Here is a 24,482-nt window from a genome sequence, read left to right on the forward strand (position 1 = left end):
GGTAATGGCACACCTTTATGTTGGATGTTCGGTATCTCACGTGGAAGCAATTCGTAAAGACGAGTCTGACTAATACGTTAATCCTGTCAACGATGCCTGCCCGCTGCGCAGTGCTCTTTTAGAAAAAAATTAACTCGAGCTTGCAAAAGTCGAATCCCAGATCACGTGATGCCCCTGCTCCTTAACGCAATAATGTCCGAAAGGCATAAATATAATACAATAATATACTTTCCCCCCAGTTCATATGCACCTGTTATAATAATACTTGGCTATAAATGCCCAACCCATGAAAAAAAGTCCATTTTCCATGGTCACGCTAATGTAAATAAATACCTAAGCGGCCACTACCATAAAAGAATCAGACAAGGCTATCAAATAATCGATTAAAAATACCGAAACTAAAGAATACAAAAACGGTAATTGTTTACTTTGGCCACCTGTTGTTTTTTAAAAAGAATTTGAAACTATTTTTCTAGTTATTTATTTTAACTGCATCTCTTAAAAATGACTAATACCTTCAATTTAAAATGTCCAGGTTGTTTAACTGATCAAGAAAACGTCTACTCATAATACACAATGAAAATACTAAAAAACCTAAACAGTACAGAATTTAGCTGACTTAACAACAACCGCTAAAGTGCATAAGATATCTTTAGTTTTTAGCGTGCAATAAAATAGGCTATAAAGAAACTAACTTGATGTATAAAAGTGAGTACATGAAAAGAAGGCACGGAATCTGCTGATTACAGTAATATAACTTTTACTACTTGAATGAATATTGTTCAGAAAATGACATAATTAGCAGATGATGTTCAATGTGTTACAAATTACGACTCTGCCTGTTCGAGGGTTAGGAGTAGATTAATACCAAACATTGTATTTTACATGACGTGATCCATAAAAATCGACGACATGCAGGTGTTGTATCACCTGAATATTACTATGTGAACAGTGAGTGGTTACTATAGTGTTTGTAGGGTAATTCTGAGCAATTACTTGGTCAACCCCAAACTTTTTCATATTTTACTACGATAATCTAGAGATGTATGTGAAATTAAAAAAACGTAATCTAGGCCCCGGAAAGTTAATGTAAATTAAAAATAATACTGAAATGAGCAGAATTTTGATCCAAATGAACAATGTTTTTCTTAAATTTCGAGCTACAAATTAATTAGTTGTTATCAAGTTGGCCTCCGGCCATCAGCGCGGACTTCGGTAGGTGCTGCCCCGCACTGATGGCAACGAAAGAAAAACATCCCTCGAGATAGTACCTATCAGTAAAATATCAAATTCTAGAGGGCAAACTTTGGTGCGTTGCAAAACGCTGTGTTCGTACAAAAAAGGTTTAATTTTTCTTGATCTTCACTTGAAATCGTGAAACTAAGTAACATGTTCTCACACCCGTCACATAAAATAGGATTATCGGAGGAACCACTAGCCATAACGGTACTGTCACAACTGGCCTTCCGCGCGTCTCCCGCAAGCCACTGTTATCGCGTGGACTTTGAACCTTCTTATCGCTTGGCAACCTGTAGGACGGCCTTGCGGGGCTTGAATTATATGTTTCTTGCTTTCTGAGAACATCCTTATGACCGTAGTTAAATATGAAAAAGTTTGGGGTTGACCAAGTAATTGCTCAAAATTACCGTTTGTAGTAAGTTAGTTTAGTGTAGTGGGGTTCTCCAGTAGTTCTAACCATGTGTCGCATTAAGCTCCTATACATGTAACGATCATTCCGACGATTAAAATCAGACAACCGACTGTCTCGGTTTTGGTCTGTGAACAATTGCTCCTCACACGTTCCGATTGGTCATCAGATTATTTAGGTTAAAACAAAGTTGGTGTGGTTATGTTTTGACGATCACGGTCACATCAAAACCTTGGTTGAAGTAATACTGTCACTGTCCATCTTCGAACTGGCAGAATTCCTCACATGTCAGTCTTCTCTGTTAGAGCTGCATTGGTTGGACGACGGCTGGTAGAAATCCTATTAGTTCTCTAAATAACTATTCGTCCGAACAACTTCCCCGCACATGTTACTATTGGTTGGACAATCCAAGCTGATTCAACTACATCATCCAAAATGTATGAGGAGCCTTACGTTGTTTTGTTTCATAGTCCTTGACTTATCTATGTCACATTGTGATTTTTTTGTATTTATTTAATTTTTAGTTGTGTTGTCGTGATTCTAGTGTTACATTATCTTAAGGCAAACCCAAAATGTTTCAGATTAATTGATTACGTTATTATTGTGCTCGTATCTCAGGGGGAACTATGGAAGGTACTGTTCGGGAGTGTAGTTATTTTACAGATCATTAATTAACCACACTTCACTAACCTCCATCGTAAATAACTTTCTGATGCATTCTGCATTTGGTCGGTAGTGTAATATATACATATATAGGATCTTTTCCGTTATATGTATACCACTATTTAAAATCTTGTCAAATGCATTCCCGTTATTTTTATACATAATATTGAAGTTAGTTACCTGTTTAACTTGATAAAGAAGGTCAATACTCTGCGATATTGCGTACTATTTCCTCGAACAGGTCCTTTCCTTTGTGTCTCCGCCACCACATAAACTTGCACAAGTATGAGTTTAACATTCGAACATTGCACGACTGGTCCCGCACTGATTTTTATTACGCTGTTTTGCCAGACGCCAAGTACTTTCAACTGTTTGTGTTTGTGCATCACTGTTAGGATCTACGATATTGTATGTATGGTTTACTGTGTAGTGTTTATAACCTAATTTGTAGATCCCGTTATATGTTTGCCACTCGTCTGATATAATAGTTGTCCCTGGTCGGATTTATTCCTTAATAATGGGTAACAGCTGAGCCACGGAACGTTCAGCAATGCTACTAAAAAACACAACTTTTCCAACACACTCCTCCAAACACCCACTGTTGTGGTAGTACACATCCAATATTGTTTTTACAACGAGAAAATAAACTTTCATCAATTTCTACAGTAGTATTCGGTCCTCCAATTTTAATAGGGTTGTATAGAATATTGTTGGCACAAACTTCTCGCATATAAGTGTGCTTCTACATTTATGTTAGAACTTCTTTTATGTAGAAGTTTGCTAGTCATGATCTTCAGACTTATAAATGCTTCTCTACAACTTTCCCGGAAGCCTAGCTCTGATAAGGTTCTTATAGCCCTCTTTTGCAACACCAATACTCTCTAGAGATTACTTGCAGAGATTCCTTCCCACACCACTAATCAATATCTAAGTTGTGTTTCAAATAGAGAGTGATAAGCTGCTCTTGCAGTTAGTTGTATATTTCCTATTGATTTTATTCGCTTTATCACAAAAAGTAAAGAGGAAGGAGATTGTTAATATACTGTGTCCAGGAGAGGCTCTCATCAACAATGACTCCCAGAAACTTTACTTGGGGTTTTCTGTCCACTTCAGGAATTGCTGGGGCTTCTCATCTTCTCCTGAAAGCTAGTTGGTTAGTCTTCTCTGGGTTAACTAAAGGTCATTTGAGTGGCAATATTGATAGGCCGTATTTAATGCTGTGTAACATTAAACATCAAGATTATCTGTCTTTTTTTTGCGCTAAACATTGCGTTCCGCAAGGATCAATTTTAGGACCATTGCTATTCTTATATTACTTGAAAGATATGCACCTTTGTTTAAAACACATTTCCCAGGAAAACTTGTTTTTATAGAGATGATGGAAACCTCAAATCATCATCTAAGTCAGTAGATGAGATAGGGAGGCTTTCATATTTGGAATTGAATAACAATAATATATTTTTAAATGAAAATAATTAAAATTAAATATTAATAAAACAAACTATATATCTTTTAAAACTCAAGAAAAGGAATTGAGTCAACAATCTTAATAAACTACCAAGTAGTAACAAAAAGTCAAGTACTAAATTCTTAGGTCGACTATTGATGAAAATCTCAATTAGGATCAACATGTACAATTAATTGTTGATTACAAAATTTGTTTTGAGTGTCTTCGTTCTTCGTCACCAACTATTTTTGGATCCCTTCAGACGAACATGACTCCAGATTTCAGGAGTCAAGTCTGCAACAGCATCAGATTTCAGATGGTTTATGTAAGAGGAAGGTGAACTGGAGCTAAATTCAACATTCACATCGAATTAGCCTTTCTCACCATAGCTGCTTTATGTATAGTATTGTTTAGTTAACATCAATATTACATTTTATAATTAACGTCATAAATTCAATAATGATCGCACGAATTTTATTGTATGTTTAGAGAATATATTTTTAAAGACTAATACTTTTCCAGGTTAACTATAGCATTCTTTGCAATTTCTGGTTTGGACATACTGAATGGTGTTGATGAACTGTCAGCTGCCAAAAAGAAAGAGATCTGTGACTGGATATATAGCCTTCAGATATTGCCTAATAATCATGGTAAGCCTACGATTAATGTTTTGTAACGCCCACCGTTTACTTTTCTCATGTACATTTTATATTACATTATGAAAACCATATTTTGGTGATTGATGGCAAAATATGATTTTACCCTTTTTAGTGGAGATATCTTTCGAAGACTCCCCAAGTCAAAATAAAATAATGTGGTCTTTCCAATATTAACCATCCATTTCCAAAAATTATATTTTGTAAAAACTTAAACTCCTAAAACTTTTTCATTTCTTTGTAGCTCATTATTAGAGGCTTAAAGTAATAAAACGCTTCATTTTCATAAACATCTTTATTCGAAACTTATAAAAATTTTAATCTTATTACTTGTATTTAGTAAAGTGTCAAAACGAAAAAAATTTAATCTTATGTAAAAGCAAAATACATAAAAAACATAAAATCTGAATAATGTATAAGATCAAGCTTCAGTAGTATCTGTTAAAAAATTTCCACCTTTAATTGGTGTGCATATAGTACAAGTCGTGTTGTAAACTTTCCAGAGGTGGACATTACAAAGCGGTGCGGGTTCCAAGGGTCGAACACTTTGACGTACAACGAGAACGGAGAGAGGAGCAGCATCCCTCTGTACTCGTGTGGCCACCTAGCTATGACCTATACAGGAATTGGGTCCCTGGTGATCCTGGGAGACGACCTCTCGCGGGTTGACAGGCAGGCCTGCATACAGGGTGTGCGGGCATTGCAGCAGGATGATGGCAGGTTAGATATTTTACACTTGGAATGGCGTTTTACAGCATTATATTAGATTGTTCAAACTCCTTTCGTAATATAATGTATTTTACCCTCCAACTGATAAAAGATATATATTACAACTCATTCACGTGTCTCTTTATTAATGGAGTCGTAATTGTTTACTTAATTTTTACGGTTGATACTCAGCAACTGCTCAATGTATTCAGTCAATCAACTTTATTCAATAAAAGTACACGGTACAATATGAATGGTGTCAATATATTTTTTTTTTATTTTTCTAAAGATATTGCTTTAACATGCTATTCTTACTCTTATACTGTTAATTCGTTATAAATACATTTTTCATTTTCTGCTTTGTTACTGCTTAACCCTTTTAACCCTGACGTCCGTACTATACGGACGTCATAAAAATGGCGTCAACTCCCCGACGTCCGTATAGTGCGGACGTGCACTTTTTATTACTTTACTGGCCACCTATTTCACCAAATGCTTTGAAATTTCACAGACTTGTGCAAAAAGATATTTGGCATCGAAATATATTATTTTGTAATGGTTTGACTTCGTATTTTGTCCGTCTGTGACTGAGCAATTGCAGTTTGTCTCGACTGACTGCTCACGCTTGTTGCAGACAGCTGTATATCACGTGGTTGTGAATATTCCGTTTTCTTCACAGTTTTAGGTTAAAGCAGTGTAAAGTACGACAGATTTGTTTGATTTCAAAATGAGTAAAAGACATCGTTCAAAGTCTCCCGTAAGTGAAAATACACTAATTAGTGACCTAGTTGCAAATGGTGTGGATGTGATTAGTGACGGCGATTTGAGTGATGGATATCTTGAAAATTTACATTTTGTAGTGATGTAAATATTGTTTTAAAACTTTTTTTTAAATTTAGATTATGAACAGTTTTAGTTATTTTGTCAGAAATAACTTTGGTTTTTATGTTTATTTTAAGTACTGTGAATTTCAAAGGTCTTGTTACATTGCCTTGCCCAGAAATTGCAAAAAGAAAAATTTACACAGCTTTACTAAAATTGATGTTACTCCACTTGTAAAAAAGGTAGGCCTATAATTTTTGTTTCCTTTTATTAAGGAGTAAATATATCATAAAGTAAATGGGTATTTTTGTGTCAAATATTTTTTTATCTATATGGTTTCCATGATCAAACTTGAAATTTTTTTCATTTTTATTTATTTTTTATATATGTATATGTATGTACAAAAAATTAATTTCGAAATAATAATTTTATTTGTATATTTCTGTAAGCTACATGTATAAAGAAGTAAAACAAAAAAAGAATTACCTAAATATCTTAAAAAATAACTGAGTTATGAATTTTTTACTAAACTCTTACATTTTGTCTGAAAATGGCTTGGGATTTCTGGCACATCACTTGATTTAATGGCTGGGGTTAAAAGGGTTAACATTTTAAATTTTTATAATTTTTCAAAAAGATTCTTCATTGAATATAAAGATCAATTCACCTTGTACTCTTTTAAATAGTTTTTAAATTCCTTAAAATTATTTTCATTACTTAAATTGAAATGAAATATGCTTATTGTCATTAATCAACAGTGGTTGCAATAGACATAGTTAAAATTACACTTAGCCTTAGTGTAGCCTTAATCGTAGGTATTAAAGGTTACATGTCAAATTAAATGGGTCAAATAAAATATATTTATAGTCAACAAAAGTGAATACTTATAATACCTACATTTAAAATGTATAACAATACGTGTAATAAGTTAAAAACTTAAATAAATTAAGCACACAAATAAATATAAACATTCAAGTAAGAAACCCGTTTTTACATAACATCTTGGATTAAAATTTTACAGAAGAGAAATTCATATTTTAAAATTCAATTACACTATAAAATGCTTGACTAATCAACCAATTTTTTATTTTTGTTTTAAAAGCGTTAATTACTAGTGAGTCAATAGAAACATTGAATTCCAGCATATGATGACTTCTTTGGAAACAGCTCTAACCTGTGAAAGGGACATGCTTATCGCAGCTTCTGGTGTTATAATGATGGGTTGAGCCAAGAGTAGGTAGTTGGCTGCTGATTTGTTCTACATAAAGCACGGTTTCATTCTATAACTCTTTAAATCATCTTCTATTAATAATACTAACCGAATAAATATAGTAGTATTATTGCTACATCACTGGCAGAAAACGTTTTACCAGCTGACTGGTATGCCATTACTGCTTCTCAGCGTTAAAGTTAGCAGTAACTGCCTGTTGGTCTCTGTGAGTTCAGTGATGATGATTCTAGTGTTCTAATTCTAGCACTCCTCGTGAGAATAGATTATCATGTCTGAGTGTTCATCAATCCTTTCACATAAATTTGACTAAGAAAGGTCATTATCAGAAGTATTCATCCGTAGTAGGCTATGTCAATGTTATAAGTAAAAATGTATTACAAATTTACATGAAATATAAAATAATAATGAAAGCTGGGTTTGTAGTTAAAATGGTCTAGTGCGGTTCATGCATCCGATGCTCCGCTTTTAACGTTGAGCTAAAGTTTAGAGGAGCAATATAAATGTGAATTTTTCTCAAATTCATAAATGTGTCAATATTATAACCTAGATTTTAGTGTTTCAATGCTAATGAAGTGTAAAAATATGCTATCCAAATTGATTCAATAGTAGTTATATAGCAGTAGCGTATACAACCTTTATAACAGTATATAAATATTATGTTATTGGAATTATTTTTTTATTTTTAGAAAGCCATATTGCATTATGAGATCAATGTTAGGTTCATTATTAAATGGCGTTTAAGACAAACATATATAAATTCTCTGAGAATTTTTGTAATGTTATTTCATAATAAATTTGAAAAATTTAAAAATATTCTTTTTCATTTCATTATTTTCCTATGGAAATTTTGAAATGGAGAATTTTATATATATATATATATATATATATATATATATATATATATATATATATATATATATATGTATATAATTTTTAGTAAATTATTATATTATAGAACAGTTTATTACAAGCAACATTAACAAATGAATAAAAATGGAGCACAAATAAATTTAATATTAATTTTTAAACTGAAACACTGCAAATTTGCTAATTAGCTGTGGAATCCTGGGAGATAAAATTGTATCAGAAGGTCGGGTGTTTTGACCCTGCCAAATATTTTTTGGGTTCAAAAGTTAAATTTTGACAAAATATTGAAAATGTACTTAGTTTAGTTTTGGGATTTGTTTTATATTATTCATATTTTAACGGTTATATGGTTTAAACACATTTAATATATAGTAATAAAATAGATGACTTTTTCCTCAGTAACCATGTGCCAATACTAAATGAATTTGCACTTTTGCAATTTTGATTAAATTTGGCATTCAAGTGTAGTTAGTGCCTACCACTCCTCCCTTTGATCAGCCAAACAAGATTATATGTGAGCACGGATTCTGTTTACTGCCGTCCTGGATGTTTTCGATGGCATCACCATTCATCCAAGTCCTGCCTGTCTGTTAAAATAACTTTCTATCTATGCTTCCTTCTGTACAATTTCTGGCCGAAATCATCCAGTTGTCAGAAACACAACGCTTCTGTTATGGTCAACTTGGTAATTTTTAGGTCCACTTGTTCGTTAAATAGATAAATAAACGTGAATTTATAATGGCATTAAATTTCTACATACTCAGGATTCTAGTAGACTAAGATTACTATGTATCTTAATATGGCTAAATTGCATGAAGAAACTGGGTTATAATGATCCAATTTTTAATAAATTTTTTTCAGTTTTTGCGCAACCTTGTCGGGCAGCGAGAACGATATGAGGTTTGTGTATTGCGCTGCCTGTATTTGCTACATGCTGGACGACTGGTCAGGCATGGACATAGAGAAGACAATCTCGTACATCACTCGTAGTATGGTGAGTTAGCTTTTGTAACATCCACAAGAAGCAATCTTTTGTATTAGATTTCTTAGACAAATTTAGTTTAAAATATATTGTTGACATAATTTTCAAAACTAGAATTTTTCCTATAAAATTACATATACAGTTATAAACCCATTATTTAAGAGGTGACTCTGGATAAATGCACTGGTATCGGCTAATAACACTGCTTTTAGCTTTTTCCAAGGTTGTTGAAAAGATTGTGTACAATGATATAGCTGCATTCTTAGAACAACACAACCTTATTTCCTCCCAACAATTTGGTTTTCAGAGGAGAAAATCCACACAAATGGCAATCTTTGACCTTGTTTCGTATGTGTTGTGGAGGCTTTGAATGAATCATGGAGGGTGCTTGGTATATAATATATCATGTCCCAAGGTCTTTGATTGTGTAAATAATGACCTCTTACTGAAAAAATTGGAATGTTACGGGTTCAGAGAGGTTTCCAATTTATCTTTTCAAACTTATCTGAAATCGAGATATCACAGTCAAAATAGATGATAATTGGGGCAAAGTATTTTACTCTAGCTGGTGGGAGATTCACGCTGTTGTTCCATAAGGTTCCATTTTGGGTCCATTGTTGTTTTTATTATTTGTAAATGGTTTACCTCTTAATATCTAAAATTATTCTATTTGCTGATGATACAACCCCTCTTCAAAGAGGAAAAATTATGCCTGTCTAGAATATTCTGCAATCAATCTTTGATATGTTTAATTGGTTTGAAAGCAACTGGTTGAAATTAAATATTTACGCAAATTTAATATTCTCAAATGGAGAAATTTGCCAAATTTCAGAAAGCACAACATTTTTACGAGTAAATCTAGACAGTTTCTAAGTTGGCAATCACATATCAAGGAGTTAAAACTAAGTAGAGCATTATTTACAATTAAAACTCTACCTGAATTAACAGACTTAAGTACAACATTGTTAATGGCTACTTTTTCTCTAACTAGACACAGCACCATTTTCTGGCGATGACTAATAAAATCAAGATTTTTTTATACTACAGAAAAAAACAATCAGGGTTATATTTAAATTAAGCTACAGGATTTTGTGCAAAGCATATTTTAGAAAATATAACATTTTTACAATACCATCACTTTACATTCTAGAGATTTTTAAATTTGTTAAACAAATTCCTATATAATATATCTTTAACTAAATACATATTCTTCCAATAAAAAGCAATCTTAATAATTCATGTTTAGTATTTTATTTGTTAAAATGAGTGAAACGTCATTTGGTAACATTTGTTCAGTAGTGATGATTGTGTTCCAGTCGTATGACTACGGGATAGCTCCTGGGCCGGACTTGGAGTCACACGGGGGTGTGACGTACTGCGCTGTTGCGGCACTCGCTCTCATGGGCAAACTAAATGATGTATTCACTCATAAACAGGTAAGGATAAACATTCATCTTAACTATATGTGCAGCTTTTGTGTCAAATAGTTCTAATTGTTGTCTAGTTGGGGACGAATAACAGAAGCCCTGTATTTGTTTATTAAATCACAGACAATAGACAAATATCTTTATTTACATATTCATGGAGAATGGTTTTGGCATCACATATAACATTTAGTTGAGAAAAAGAAAACAAAATTACATAGTTAATTACATTATTTTGGTTACTCTTGAAGTTATTGTGTTCTCCAGTTCTCAAATTCCTCAATAGTGTAGTAGGATCTGTCAAGAAGCCATTTGGTAATGTTCTTTACTTCAGCAGCACTGGTCCTCTTCATTTCCTCTGGCAGAATATTCAAGAACTTGGTACCGATATATGTTGGTTGCTTCTCAAAGATTGTCTGTGGGCTTTCAGAGTGTAGTTGTTGGCGACTGTGGTGTTGTACCTGTGGATGTCAGTGCCTTTGCTCAAGTTTTGTTTGTAAGCATACAGAGCACTCTCAATAATGAAAAGTGCTACCTCAGTATGAATTTTAAGATCTTTAAATACTCTTAAATACAACATGAGTTCCAGGGTCCCAATCCTGTCAGTATCCGGATTGCTTTCTTCTGGAGAATGAGAATTCTTTGCAAGTTTGTCTTACAAAAACTACCCCAGACTATCAAATCAGATCAAATAAAATCATTTATTGTCAGGACACTACAATAGTATATAACAACGTCAACAAGTTATAACATGTGAAACAAGTTAAAGAAGCATACTATACTAGCATTGTAAAAGTCATTTACACTATATATACACTTCTTAAGCAACATGTTTGTTATGGAGGTTTCAAACCTAGGCCTAGATAATTTTTTTATATGTGCAGGTAAAGCATTGTACAATTTTGATTCCCAGATACCTAAAGCTACTTTGCGTGCTTGTGTATTTACACTTCATCAGCAAACAGATCATTCCTATTTTTCGTAAAATAGTTATGGTTATCACTAAGGCTAACAAGGTCATTCACGTTATCTTTAACATACATCAAAACACTTAATACATAAACAGATGGCAGGGTTTAAAATATTAAACTTTGCAAACCAAGCTTTACAGTGATTCTCTGTTAGATACACCAGCAATCAATCTAACAGCCCTTTTTTGCAGAATAAAAATTTTTGTTGCATACTGTGTATTGCCCCAATAAGGTGATTCCATAGTGATAAAGCTATGAACATAAGCATAGTATACAAACAATAAATAATCAGTTGAAATTGTGCCCTTTAATGCCCTAATTAAGAAAACACCTTTAGCAACTCGAGAGGCTATATAGTTAATATGATCATGCCACTTGAGATTCGACTGAACATATATTCCAAGAAACTTAATACATACTATTTTCGCTACTTTTACTGTACAAATTGAGAGGTAGGTTTTGAACTTTTTTCAATGTTTATGCAAAGTTTATTTGCAGAACACCAATCCAAGACAGTAGAATTCTTATCGCTAAGTTTATTTACACTGTCCAAGGCTGATTCAGCACTAACCAATAGCCCCAAGTCATCTGCAAAGAGATAAGTATTTACACAGCTGTCATTTAGATTTCCTGGGAGGTCATTTATATAAAGAATAAATAATGTTGGCCCAGTATTGAGCCTTGCGGCACTCCAAAGTTAACAGGTTTAGTTACTGAATATGAGCCATTTAAATATACACAACTATTTGTCAGATAAGAGTTTAAAAAATCTAAAGCTAATTGATTAAAACCATAAAATTTCAGTTTATGGGCTAGAATACTATGTTCAATAGTATCAAAGGGCCTTTGAAAGGTCATAACTTCTAAAATTAACAACATTTTTTTGTTCAAGGCCATCAAAAACAAGCACTTACAAGAGCCTGTAACCGCTTTTATGGTACTGCGATTAGAACGGAAACCAAACTGACAGTCACTGAACAACTTATTTGACTCTAAATAATCTACAATCTGCCCATGTACAACCGCTCAAAGGCCTTCAACACAGCTGGAATAATAGAAATAGGTCTATAGTTGCAATGCTTGTCCATAGGACCTTTGCAGGTATAACCTTACTAATCTTAACCCTAGAAGTGTGTCCATGTTACCAAAGATAAAACGTTAGTCCATTTTTGACGTGTTGCAAGGGTTTTTTTAAAAAATTCATAAAAAATACTTAATATCAAGAAAACATATATGTTATATATCGTTTTTCTTCTCAGAAGTTTTACTATTTGAAATAGTAATACATCTTTTGATATTCTTTGGTTTAGTATATATTTTCATGAAAATAATGAGAAATTGCAAAAAGTTTTATATGAAAATTTCAAGTTTGGACCTCTGTAAGGTATTGAAATATTACAGTAAGGTCAAAATGTTAAATGTATAAAAATGTAGAGAATTCTATGCCAAATTAGAAAATATATTAAAAAATTTCTATTAAACAAAAATTGTAATTTTGCTATTTGTTTTTTACAAATGCGAAAATTTACAAAAATGTACAAGGGTTTGGGCTTTTCATTTTTTTTTACCTCCAAATGTGACTATATATTTTATATGAAAAACAGTTTTTCTATTGTAAATTATACATGCTATTTGAAAACACTAAAAGTAAACAACAAAAAAATAAACTATTATTTTATTATAAGCTTACAAAAACAAATCTGTTGAAAAATGAAAACATTTTGTAACAAAATTTAGAAACAAGCTAAAAATTTTCACTTATACTTTATGTTTATATGTAATTTTTGAATATACCCTTAGTACGTTATGTTTGTTTAGCTAAAATAAAAATATAAGATATGTTTCAAATACTTTGAGAAGGAACTGAGTTATGACATTTTTTGTTAACAGTCGCACGTTGAAGAATTTTACTCATAAAAAATAATCTGGTTTGCAATGTAAAAAAAAAATATGAAAACATTTTTTTAAATTTTTTTTACTTGTTATATTATGTTAGCACATAATGTTTGAAAGAATACACTCAATAAATTTTTTGAAATTGAGTAAAGAATAATTTGTTGTGCGTCAAATATTGTAAAACCTTTGCATTGTAAAATTTTTGACAATATATAAACAATAGATATTATAGTTAAAAATAACATTGTTTTTATAATGTTTTTGTCATTTCATCTGCATTTATGCCGTTGAGTATTTCAAACCTGAAAAAATAGAGACCTAAATTATGAAAATCGGTAAAAAAATAAGCTCGTGGTGAAACAAAATGGTCAACAATGGCGACAGGGATGGGTTGGGTTGGTCTTGATGCGACGCCGTGATTCATTTCTTTCGTTTCGCACTGCCGGAAACCTACTGAACTAAATTTACCGTTGAAAGATTGTACCGGTAGATCGTTTCTTTCACTTTACACTGTTTTTCTTTATTTTCTTTATTGACAATAAATAACTGTGTGAATGTTATTATACTAACCAGCATAAAATATGCTGGTTTACAACTTTAAAATTGTCCCTTTTTAGAATATTCATAGTAAATCAACTATTCGTTCTAATGACTTTCTGTTTGCCACTGGAAGAAAGAATATTTCATCATTCCGCGTCTATTGACATATGCAACACTGTTTGCAGGCAATACGTAACTTGCTGTGATTGGTTTAAAATGACGCATTTCTTTGACCCGGCCACCCGCGAAATTCAACTCAAATGATGACTTCTTCAGAAAACATTTCACCACGACCGTAATATTGAAGTTTAGAAAATAAAAGTTTTTATGATAATTGTAGAGTGCAATCTCACAATTGCAATGATACCAAAAACATGGTGATTGTTTGAGGATAAATAATTATTTTTAATGAAAAAACTGAACCGACATACAATATGCTGGTTCCGCACAACACACATAAATTACAACCGACATAAAATATGCTGGTTCCACACTTCTAGGGTTAAATATATCAGGATAAGTTCCACTATTAATGCATTCATTAAACAAGTAAGTCAAGACCTCACAAATATGTTCGGCAGCAGCTTTTAGTACAATGTGCATTGATACCAAAAACATCAAAACATGTGCTATTGCTTAGGCTAAAAATAGCTCCATAGGTTTCCTCCACCTTAATTTCCTTAAAACTAAAGTTAAAATTTATAGTCTCTGAGTTACAGGACTTGTCAAGATAATAAAAATAATCATAGGTACTATTACCAATGTTTTTACAAGTATCTTCCACAGAAGAGACAACAAAATCATTAAAAGTGTCAGGTTTGAGAAAATGAGACTTGGGAACTGGCCTGCTGTTGACTTTGGCTGATTTTGTTATTATGCCCCAAGCAGCTTTGCTTTTATTTTTGGATCTATCTATTATGCTATTGTTATGACAAAAAGTTTAGCTCTGTCTATCTCACGTTTGTACACTGCTTTGAGACTTCTATATTTTTGCCTTTACATCCTTCTTATCCTTAATTGTATTTTGAGTAATAAAATATAACCTATCCAGCTCAGACTTAAGTTTAACAAGACCATCATGATACCATCTAGTACATGAACTTTTAGCTTTTAATTTCAATTTTTTAATTGGAGCAGCACAATTTAAGGCCCATAAAAAAGGTCAAGAAACATTTTAAACTTTATATTGATACTTAAAATTTAGCCTATATACATCTAACCAGTTAATTTGTCTAAGATAATTGATAAAAAAGGATACCCCAGACAAGCTCAAAGGTCTAGTTAAGTGTTTTAATATGAGACCACTTCCCGTAGATCCATCAGTCTCGATATCCGCAACAAAGAAGATGATGTTGTGATCAGAAGCAGGATTATGGAGCACCGACGATTGTCCTCTATCTGGATATAGGGAAGTTAGTAGGTTATCAATGCAGCTACCCGCAGTTCCACAAGAGTTGGTATTTGGCCTCGTGATATCTGATACAGTCACATTCAATCCAAAACTATCAATTAAGTTTAATAGTTCATGGGTCTCTTCATTGTCTGCCATAAAGTTTACATTGAAGTCCCCCAACTACAATAATGTTCATTTTGATGCAGTATAAAAAAGCAAAAACATCATGCAACTTTCCATAAAAAGAGGCTAGACTACCTGCAGGAGATCTATAAACCGCAACAACAACCGTCTTTAACACAGGGAGCACAACAGCTGCCAACTCACAAGTCATCTCCTCCGAGTAGCCAAGAACTTAGTCCAAGATGGAGAACTCAATACCTTGCTTGACACAAATAAGCACTCCCACCGTGCAAGTGATATTCCCTTGCAAAATAGCTTGCAATACTATACTCTGGAATTAACCAAATGCTGGACTTCAGAGGAAGCTAACCAATGCTCCGCAATGCACAATACATCAGAATTAAGTTGGTTATTCAATAATTCAATGCTACAGAGTTTATTGGTTAAACTACAAATATTCCAAAAAGTCAATTTAAAATTAAAATTACACCCAATTATTGTATTTGCATCACAGGATGTAACTTTCAGGTTAGGCCTATCAACACAAAGTTTAGTTACTATTGAATTGTTATTAGGATTTTGCTCCAGAACATCACCTAAAAGTGAAAGATCTATTTTATTCTATTTGCCCCTTGACTGGGATCCAAAAAAGAAGGTACTGAAGCATTTTTACGTGGGTACCTAAATCGACTCACATATGTTCCCATTGGCCAAAAGTCTGGGTCATAAACCTTGTTCCAGAGTGTCAGAGGAACGCCGATTTTAAAGGAACTGTAGCCAGGGTACCTGGTTTTTAATTTTGTTACTTCAAAATTACCACCATCAGAACAGTCTTTCAAGTATTTGCCTTAGATCTTCACACTCCGTATCTTCAGAAAGTCTCGATAAGAAAATATGTGTTTTTTTTCAACAATTTTTAATTTATCACTGTTAACAGTAGCACTACCAGTCAAAAACATACATCTTTTACCTGTCCTAGGCTACTCTGACCCGGCATTTTACGTTTTTTGTAATTAATCTCTACAAATACGTTATTTGTATTATCCCTTCTTGGTTCAGACGATTCGTTTTCAGGCTCCCTTGCATCATAATCAGTTGGTTCCTCAACACCACAGACCGCCGAAACCGAACTCAATGCTGTAGAATTAACCGATACTGGGTTGAGCATCGAGTTATTTCCATGTAGCCCAGCCTGCCCCTCTCCGATTTCACAGCCAGTGCCAACCACTGCCGACTTGAATAACCTTGTGTTTGACATTTCCAGAAGTTATTTTCTTACTTACTGGAGCAGTGGTAGCATTGGATTATATTCTCTGATTTTCCCAGCAGACAAGAAATCAGGTTTATTCACTGCCGTAGTCAAGTTTTGTTCACCAAACTGCACCATCAATTTTAATATTACTGTCCTCATTAAACTTATTTATCACCGTCAAAGAATTTAAATTATCAGCGCTAGACCTTAGAACACTAGCATAAGTTAAATGGTTAGAATTATTTGTTAAAATGATACCAATGGCCTCTGTATTACTGTTTCAGGATAGAAACAAGTTTAGCATTTTCAGCCCTAGATACACCTAACAGATTACTAAGTTCACGTTGATTCTTAGTTAGATCAAATATCTGATCTGTCAATATTTTGATGTGATCAAAACATTCACAATTCACGTGAAAGTTTTCAGAAACAGTTTCTGAAATAAGGTTACTCACTGCACTGCTACGTTGCTCCTGTAGTTGTTCACAGTTACTACACACAAAATTCGGCTTTTCGCCTTTTGAGAAGGAGTATTCCACTTTTTGACACACCTCACACTTAATTCCCCCAGAGCTATTTGTAACTCTTTTAGGGCAAGCTTCACAGAACTGGATTTTTACTCACCCGGCGCCATCTTGCGCAATCGTCTTCAGTTCTTATAGACAATAGACAATAGACAATATTCTTTATTAACAACATCATCAAGACATGTTACAGAGTCAAACAGTTTTTAAAAATGAATTGTATTATTAAACGAGAGGTCTTTTTAAAATTCATCATTCCATGAGAAGAAACTCATCAAGCGTGTAGTATGCGTGGTCTTGCAGCCAACACCGTAAGGTTCTCTTTATAGCTCTTGGGTTGTCTTTCAGATGATCTGGTAGCTTGTTGAACAGTTTCATTCCAGCATATGATGGTTTTTTTTTTTCTCGTATAATGCTGTTCTATGGACTGGTAGAGTGTAATCCCCTGCTTGTCTAGTGTAGTGGCCGTGGAGATCTCTTTGTTTTGGAGGATTCTTAGTTATGCAGTAAAGTATGGTTTCTATGATGTAAATGGATGTTACTGTCAATATTTTCCAGTTTTTTTGAAGATGTTTCTGCAGCTCTCTCTAGGTCCTATTCCAGCCATTAACCTTATTGCTTTTTTCTGCATCACCAGAACTCTGTGGAGATTGCCAGCTGAAGAAGCACCCCAGACTGCTATTCCATAACGCAGGTGGCTTTCGAATAACGCATGATATGCTGTTCTCGTGGCTTCATGAGTACTAGTTGTCTTGGTTCTCTTTAATGCAAACAATGCTGAGTTAAGCTTTAGGCAGAGGCTGTCTATATGGTTTTTCCAGCGCATGTTTCTCGTCAAGTATTATGCCAAGATGTTTAACTTCATCAGCTGCTTGGATATTTGGTAGTTCAGTTACAAGGGCCTTTTTACTGCCTAGAGTCATTTGTTTTGTTTTTTTCTCATTGAGAACGAGGTCGTTTCTCATTGTATATTCTTGAGCCATGTTGAAAGCTATGTATGTGTTAATTTCCAGTTGTTCAGTATTTCTATTTGCTGCAAGCAGAACTGTGTCGTCTGCGTACATGATCATTTGACAATATTCTCTCAAGTGTTCTGGAAAGTCATTTATAAATAAAAATAAACAAAACTGGTCCAAGGACCGAGCCTTGTGGAACTCCTCTTCTCACTGGTAGGGGGTGAGATTGTAGTGATTGTGTGAGTCCCTTGGTTGTTTCCTTTAGTTCCACTATTTGCTTTCGTCCTTTGAGATAGCTTTCAAAACCAACTGAGTGCTGTTTTGTTTAATACCAACATTTTTGAAGTTTAGTAATATGAGTTTCATGTCCAAGGCAATCAAAGGCTTTACTGAGATCAAGGTATAAGCTGGTGATAGTGTTGCTGATCTCCATATTGTCAATTATATATTCAGCTAGGTCAATAATTGCAGTTGTGGTAGATTTTTCCAGAGATGAATCCATGCTGCTTGTCAGTTAGTATTTGGTTCTCTCTTAGATACTTTAGAGTCTAATAAGAGTTACTTTTTCAATAAGTTTTGAGATTGATGGGAGAAGAGAGATAGGTCTGTAATTGGCAATGTTTTGAGGGTCACCTTGTTTAAATTTCGGATAGATTTTAGCAATTTTTAATTTTGATGGGAAGAATGCCTTTTTGAATGGACAAATTTGTGATTTTTACAAGGGGTGTTATTAGTTCATCAGCACAACATTTAAGGATCTTTGTTGATATTTCATCTACTCCAGAAGAAGATGAACTCCTTAGAGACCTTACAATTTTTGTACATTTCATCAGCTGTGGTTGGTTCCAAAGTTGTTAGAGTTTCTCTTAGAAACTGCTTCGACATGTTGAGTGGCTGGGACTGAATCATTGTTTATGTAATTTATTTTAAGCGTTTCTTCAGCTATGTTTTTGCAAAATACTCGTTAAAACAATTAGCTATTCTTTCAGTATCTGTCAACAGTTCTCTCCGTCATGATATATTTCTATTTTAGTAGTTTTTCAGCGCCTATCTTCCTTTGCCTCTCGTTGTTTACAGTGTTCCAGATAGCTTTGGATTTATTATCTGCTTGTTGTATGTATGTAGCATTTTGCCTCCTGTCTTGACTGTTTAAGTTTTGGTCATATGTTTTCTTAAGTTCAGTGGCAGCCTGTTTGTCATCTGGATTTCCAGTTAGGAAAAACTTATCTTGTGCTTTCAGGAATTCTTCTTTAAGGATGGACATTTCTCTGGTATAAAGTAATCATTTTTCCCTTTTTTTGCTTAGCACGAGATCTCACCTTAGGGCAAGTCCAGTCAAGTGCAAACTGGAAAGATGTGGCCAAAGTGGAAATATGCTTTGTCTACCTCATTTGAATTAATGACGGAGTCCCAAGTTTCCATAGACAGTCGGTTCTTTTAAGTTAAGGAGATTATTATGTGTAAGATTTCTTTGTGAATTATATATGTTTCCTATGGTCTCTTTTGGCATGTCTATTGTACAATATTGTCCAGTGTGGTCTGATAGCCCAGTGATAGTCACTTCTACACTTATCATGTCTTGATCCAGATCTGAGCATACTATGTCTATTGAGGATATAGAGATTTCGGTGATTCCTGGTAGGTGGGAGGTCCTAATCTCTGGATGTTTATATCCCCTTAGCAGTTCGTTGAATGCACTGCGTTCTCTTGATGTCTCATCAAGATTATCAATGTTTACATCCCCCATAACAAGTTTTTTAGCACTCAGCGGTAGTTTGTCCAGAGCTTCAGACAGGACTTTAAGTACATTGTCAAAATTTGATCCTGGTGGTCGGTACACTCCAAGTAAGTATAAGCATTTTTTTTCTGGTCATTCTTATTTTAATAGCTGATACTTCACAAGTCATCTCAATACTGTATTGTTCTAACCCTACGCTTTCGGTTTTATAGGAAACTTGGTTATGTTTATATATGACGACTCCTCCTTTTAATGTGTTCACTTCTGCCATAAGCACTGATTAGTTTTGTAGTCAGCTATTATTATGGCTTGATCTATTGTGCCCTTTTTTTTAGACCATGTTCTGTCAGTATTATAAAATCTGGATTTGTATTGTGCAGCAGGTGTTCTAGCCGCTCAATTTTGCTTGCCATTCTATCCATATTTTGGTGGAAGAAAAGTAGTTGTCCTGATTTTGCTTTGAGTTTTGTTATGGATGGTGAATTTATTGAGCTTACATGGTCTAAAAAAGGGTTGGACCGATGTATTTCTTTCTGTCTCAGCTGTTATGTGGTGTTGGTCTAGTTCAGTAGGGGGAGTCACTGATGTTGCTTGTGAAGTAGCAGAGGCCATGTCATGGGTACGGTGCAGTGTGATTGGTTTGTTCAGGAAATTTTATTGATTCTTTTTAAAAAATCTATGTTTTTCATGAAGAATTCCTCAATACTTTCGTTGTCTGGACGAATTATTGCGGTCATTGGTGGTTTCTTTTCTAATGTTAGCGGTGTTAGGTTTGGACTTGGTTAGAGAGGTATTGTTACCCGCAGCATATTTTGCAGCCTGTAAAGAGATGCTAAAATAGTTGGTTTTGTTCCTAACTGATGATGTTGTGTTAGTTTTCTTCAGTTTTTGTCTACAGGTTTGGCTGGTTCCTGGGGTTGATGTTTTTGTTGTTTCTGTCATGCTTTTTGTCACAGAAGTATTCAGTTTTTGTCTACAGGTTTGGCTGGTTCCTGGGGTTGCAGTTTTGATATTTTTTAGTCACGTCTTTTGTCACAGAGGTATTCAGTTTTTTTCTACAGGTTTGGCTGGTTCCTGGGGTTGATGGGTCTGATAATTTTAGTCACAGTATTTGTTACAGAAGTATTCAGGTTTTTGTCTACAGGTTTGGCTGATTCCTGGGGTAGTGTTTTGAGTCTCGATCCTGCTGTCAGGCTCTGAAAATCTGAGTGGTTGTATATTTTACAATTGATTTGTCCATCACTAACCTTTGTCATCATTGGCTGAGCAGTTTTGTGATATTGAGTTACTAGGACAGTTAGGATACGAAAGTGGTATATTGCAGTTGTGCTTGTATAGTCTTCATAAATTCCTCAGCTTGGTCTTTGCCGTCTCTTTATGTGAACTAGTTCTACAAAGATTAGGCTTTTAGGACTTATATCGGTGTCTCAGTGTTGCTAGTTTGGTTTCCATATCTTTGAGAGTTTTTAGGTTCCCGATCCTGGCTAGTCCGATTTGTTTTGAACTGAGTGAGGGATTTGACTTCATTTAGAAGTTTGCAGATGGTCTCTTCCTTTTCTTTATCTTGTTCTTCAAAATAATTTAGTGAGGTCCATCCGGATTTCTTTTTCTTTTTCTAATTGGTTTTTCAATACAAGTTAAATTTTTCTACTAGTAGTTTGTTGTATTTGTTTAGTAATTTTTCCCTGTCATTTTCTAGCTCTTCAATCTGTGATTGGTAGTTTATTTCAGAGTAGGTTTTTAATTCTTCAAAGTCCTGTGTTAGTTTTGTGTTTTTAAGTGTCATATCAAGTAAGTCCTGCTTTAATTTTTGGTTTTCCGTTAGTAGGGCATTACCAACTTCAGCAGCTAACGAGAGAGAAGTTTTCCAAATCCGTTTCTTCTAAGTTGTGTACGTTAAGTAATTTCTCTTGTATTACTCCTATAGCAGAGTTTGTTCAGTTGGTCATTAACTGTATCCAAAGTAAGATCTGTAGTTGAAATTTTCAGTTTACATTTATTGCATTTCCAGTTCTCTATTTCAAATTTAGAAAGCTTGAGAACTTTTTTTCTGGCCAATCCAAGCATTTTGAATGGTACCACTGGTTACAAACACCAGTACACAAAATTCCTTTGTGCTTGACTCCTACTGTGCACATTCCACAAGGATATTTAGTCATTTTTTTTAAATAAAAATACTGGATTCTTAATTGAAAATTGGTGTAGTAAGGAAAACAGTTTTAAAGACTTGTCTGATTATCTGTCAATTTTTTTTAAAATATTGATTGTTAAAATAGATACTGGAATACAGTTTTAATAACTTTGTCTGACTATGACTAATTTTGGCAGTCTAAAAGTGGTCATGCTGTAGTGTGTTATGAGAAATAATCCTTAAGTTGTAAAAGAGGCTACTTCTGTTGTCAATGAGATTGTACAGTCAGCTGTGTGTACAGTATGTACGACAAGGTCAGGGCTGTTGTGTCAGCAGCAGGTGTCAGGTCACTCACGCTCAGCAGTGACACACTTTGTCCAGCAGTCTGTCGGCATCCACACTTGTTGTTTGTGTTGGAGGAAGTGATGAGTTGGAGTTGGATGAGTATGTTTGCTGGCACTACTACGTCACTGCCAATGTGTCATATTTTTTTATATCTTAGTAATTATTTGCATTGAAAAATTTGTCTTAATTAATTCTGCTTAAAACAGCTTTGTCTGAGGTTTATAATAGTTTGAATAGTACTTTTTCTTGAATTAGTTGCTTTTTATTAGAATTATGCTTAAATCTGTTGGAAACAAATTTCCCTGGCTTGTATTGGAAATTGTGTTTTTTCTGGTGAGTAAAATGTAGTTTTTTCTTAATGGAACAAACTTACATTGTTAGTTGTTAGTGTTGTGAGCACTGTGGTGATTTTTTGTTGGATTAATCACTACTAATACTGCACTTAAATAAGAGGTCACTTTCACTAAATGTTACTTGTCGGCCATCTTGGATAGGTTTTTTTTTTATCTTAATCGTGGTGTTAAATAGAGCGAAGTACATGGTTCTTGTCACATTTTCATTGCTAATTTGTTTTATTCATTGCAAGACATATAGGCCTGAGCTGAGTTTTTTTTTTACACAGATGATCCATTTGGCATTGCCAAGATAAAGCATCATCTACGTATACTCCTAGATATTTGCCTTTCTTGACTCTTATTACTTCTGGCAGCCCTGAGATATCTTTCTTTTTCCTATCTGTGAATAGCTGTTGATTTTTCATGTAATACCAAATCATTACTTTGGCATTATTGTGAAGCCATACCCATTGCAATGTAAGATGCTACTAAATCTTTCAAGTAGATTGTTTTTTTTAAAAAGAGTGCAGTAACATCTGCATACATAAGAGTTGTGCAATGATCACTGATGTCATGTGGGAATTCACTGACAAATATAATGTAGAAGATTGGTCTCGACACTGATCCTTGTGGAACTTCACTCTTTATGCTTAGTGGTTTGGATATGGTTTTACTGGTTACTCTTTTTTTATTTGAGTTTATTTCCTCTACCTATTCTTGAAGTTAATTAGCTTTTGAACCACTGAGCTGATAGGTCTCAAATTCCTATGTTTCAAGATTTTTTAGCATTTCATGATTGATGCAATTAAATGCTTTACTATAGTCCCTAAATATTGCAGTGACAGTGCTTCCTTCTTCAATAGCTTGGATAAGGTATTTCTACTGTATTTATGCAGTTGTTGTTGATCTTCCAGCTGTGAAGCCATGTTGTTCTTTAGTTAAGAGGTTGGTTTTTGTCAGATGAGTCATAAGTCTGGTCATTACTACTTTTTCAATTACTTTGGTAAAATTGGGTAGAAGTGATATTGGCCTATAGTTGTTTTCTTGTGTTGCGTCTCCTTCTTTGTACTTCAGGGTAAATTTTGGCTTTTTTTTAAATTTTGACAGGTAAATCCCTTTAGCAAAAGTTAACATTAACTTGACATTAATGATTTTTACAAGTGGTGGTGTAAGTTCTGTTCTGCATAAGTTTAAAAGCTTGATGAAATCTATTAACAGAATTTTTTGCTTTTAATGTTGGGATAACATTGTAAACTTCTTGAAGATAAGCTAACCATAGTACTAGATCATCTTGTATTAATGATCGAGGGATATTTGCCAGTGCATTGTTATTTTGGATTGGTTCAGTCATACTGTTCTTTGCCATGTGTACAAAAATTATTATAAACCTGATTAACTATTGTAAGTTGAAGAAGCTGTTCCCTGCGTCTTTGTTGCATCTTTCCCAGTAAAGTTAATAACTCTCCAGATTGATTTAGACTTGTCTTTTGAGTTATTAGTGAAGTCTACAGTCCTGGCTTTTTTCTTCCATTTTTTAAATGAATATCTTACGCTTTTTTCTTTTGACTTCCTTTTGTCTTGTTTTTGGGAGTACCTCTTAACAAATATTCTACTTGAGCTTTTAGGAATTCTTTTGTCTTGTGTCTTCTAGACATCTCTTACTAGCTCTGATGTAATGGCTTGCTAGGTATATTTAATAAGTTATAATGTTAGTTAAGATGCTATATGCTTCTTCTGCACCTCCTGCATTGTAGCAATCATCCCAAGTCTCATGCCCCAATAGGTGTTTTAGCAGTCTTAGGTTCCTGTCGCTGAAATCTCTGCGCTGAA

At 33.9% G+C, this 24,482-nt stretch overlaps 1 protein-coding gene across 1 annotated transcript in view; it reads left to right on the plus strand.

The window, feature by feature from the left end:
- Positions 1 to 24,482, plus strand: part of LOC124365756 (geranylgeranyl transferase type-1 subunit beta) — a 35,228-nt gene that overhangs the window by 857 nt on the left and 9,889 nt on the right. The window contains exons 2-5 of the mRNA XM_046821755.1: positions 4,281 to 4,408; positions 4,918 to 5,134; positions 8,904 to 9,036; positions 10,341 to 10,460. Of these exons, the coding sequence (XP_046677711.1) occupies positions 4,281 to 4,408; positions 4,918 to 5,134; positions 8,904 to 9,036; positions 10,341 to 10,460 (598 nt within the window). The remainder of the gene's footprint in view (positions 1 to 4,280; positions 4,409 to 4,917; positions 5,135 to 8,903; positions 9,037 to 10,340; positions 10,461 to 24,482) is intronic.

This window comes from Homalodisca vitripennis, chromosome 7 (genome assembly GCF_021130785.1).
Source record: "Homalodisca vitripennis isolate AUS2020 chromosome 7, UT_GWSS_2.1, whole genome shotgun sequence".
Classification (NCBI taxonomy): domain Eukaryota; kingdom Metazoa; phylum Arthropoda; class Insecta; order Hemiptera; family Cicadellidae; genus Homalodisca; species Homalodisca vitripennis.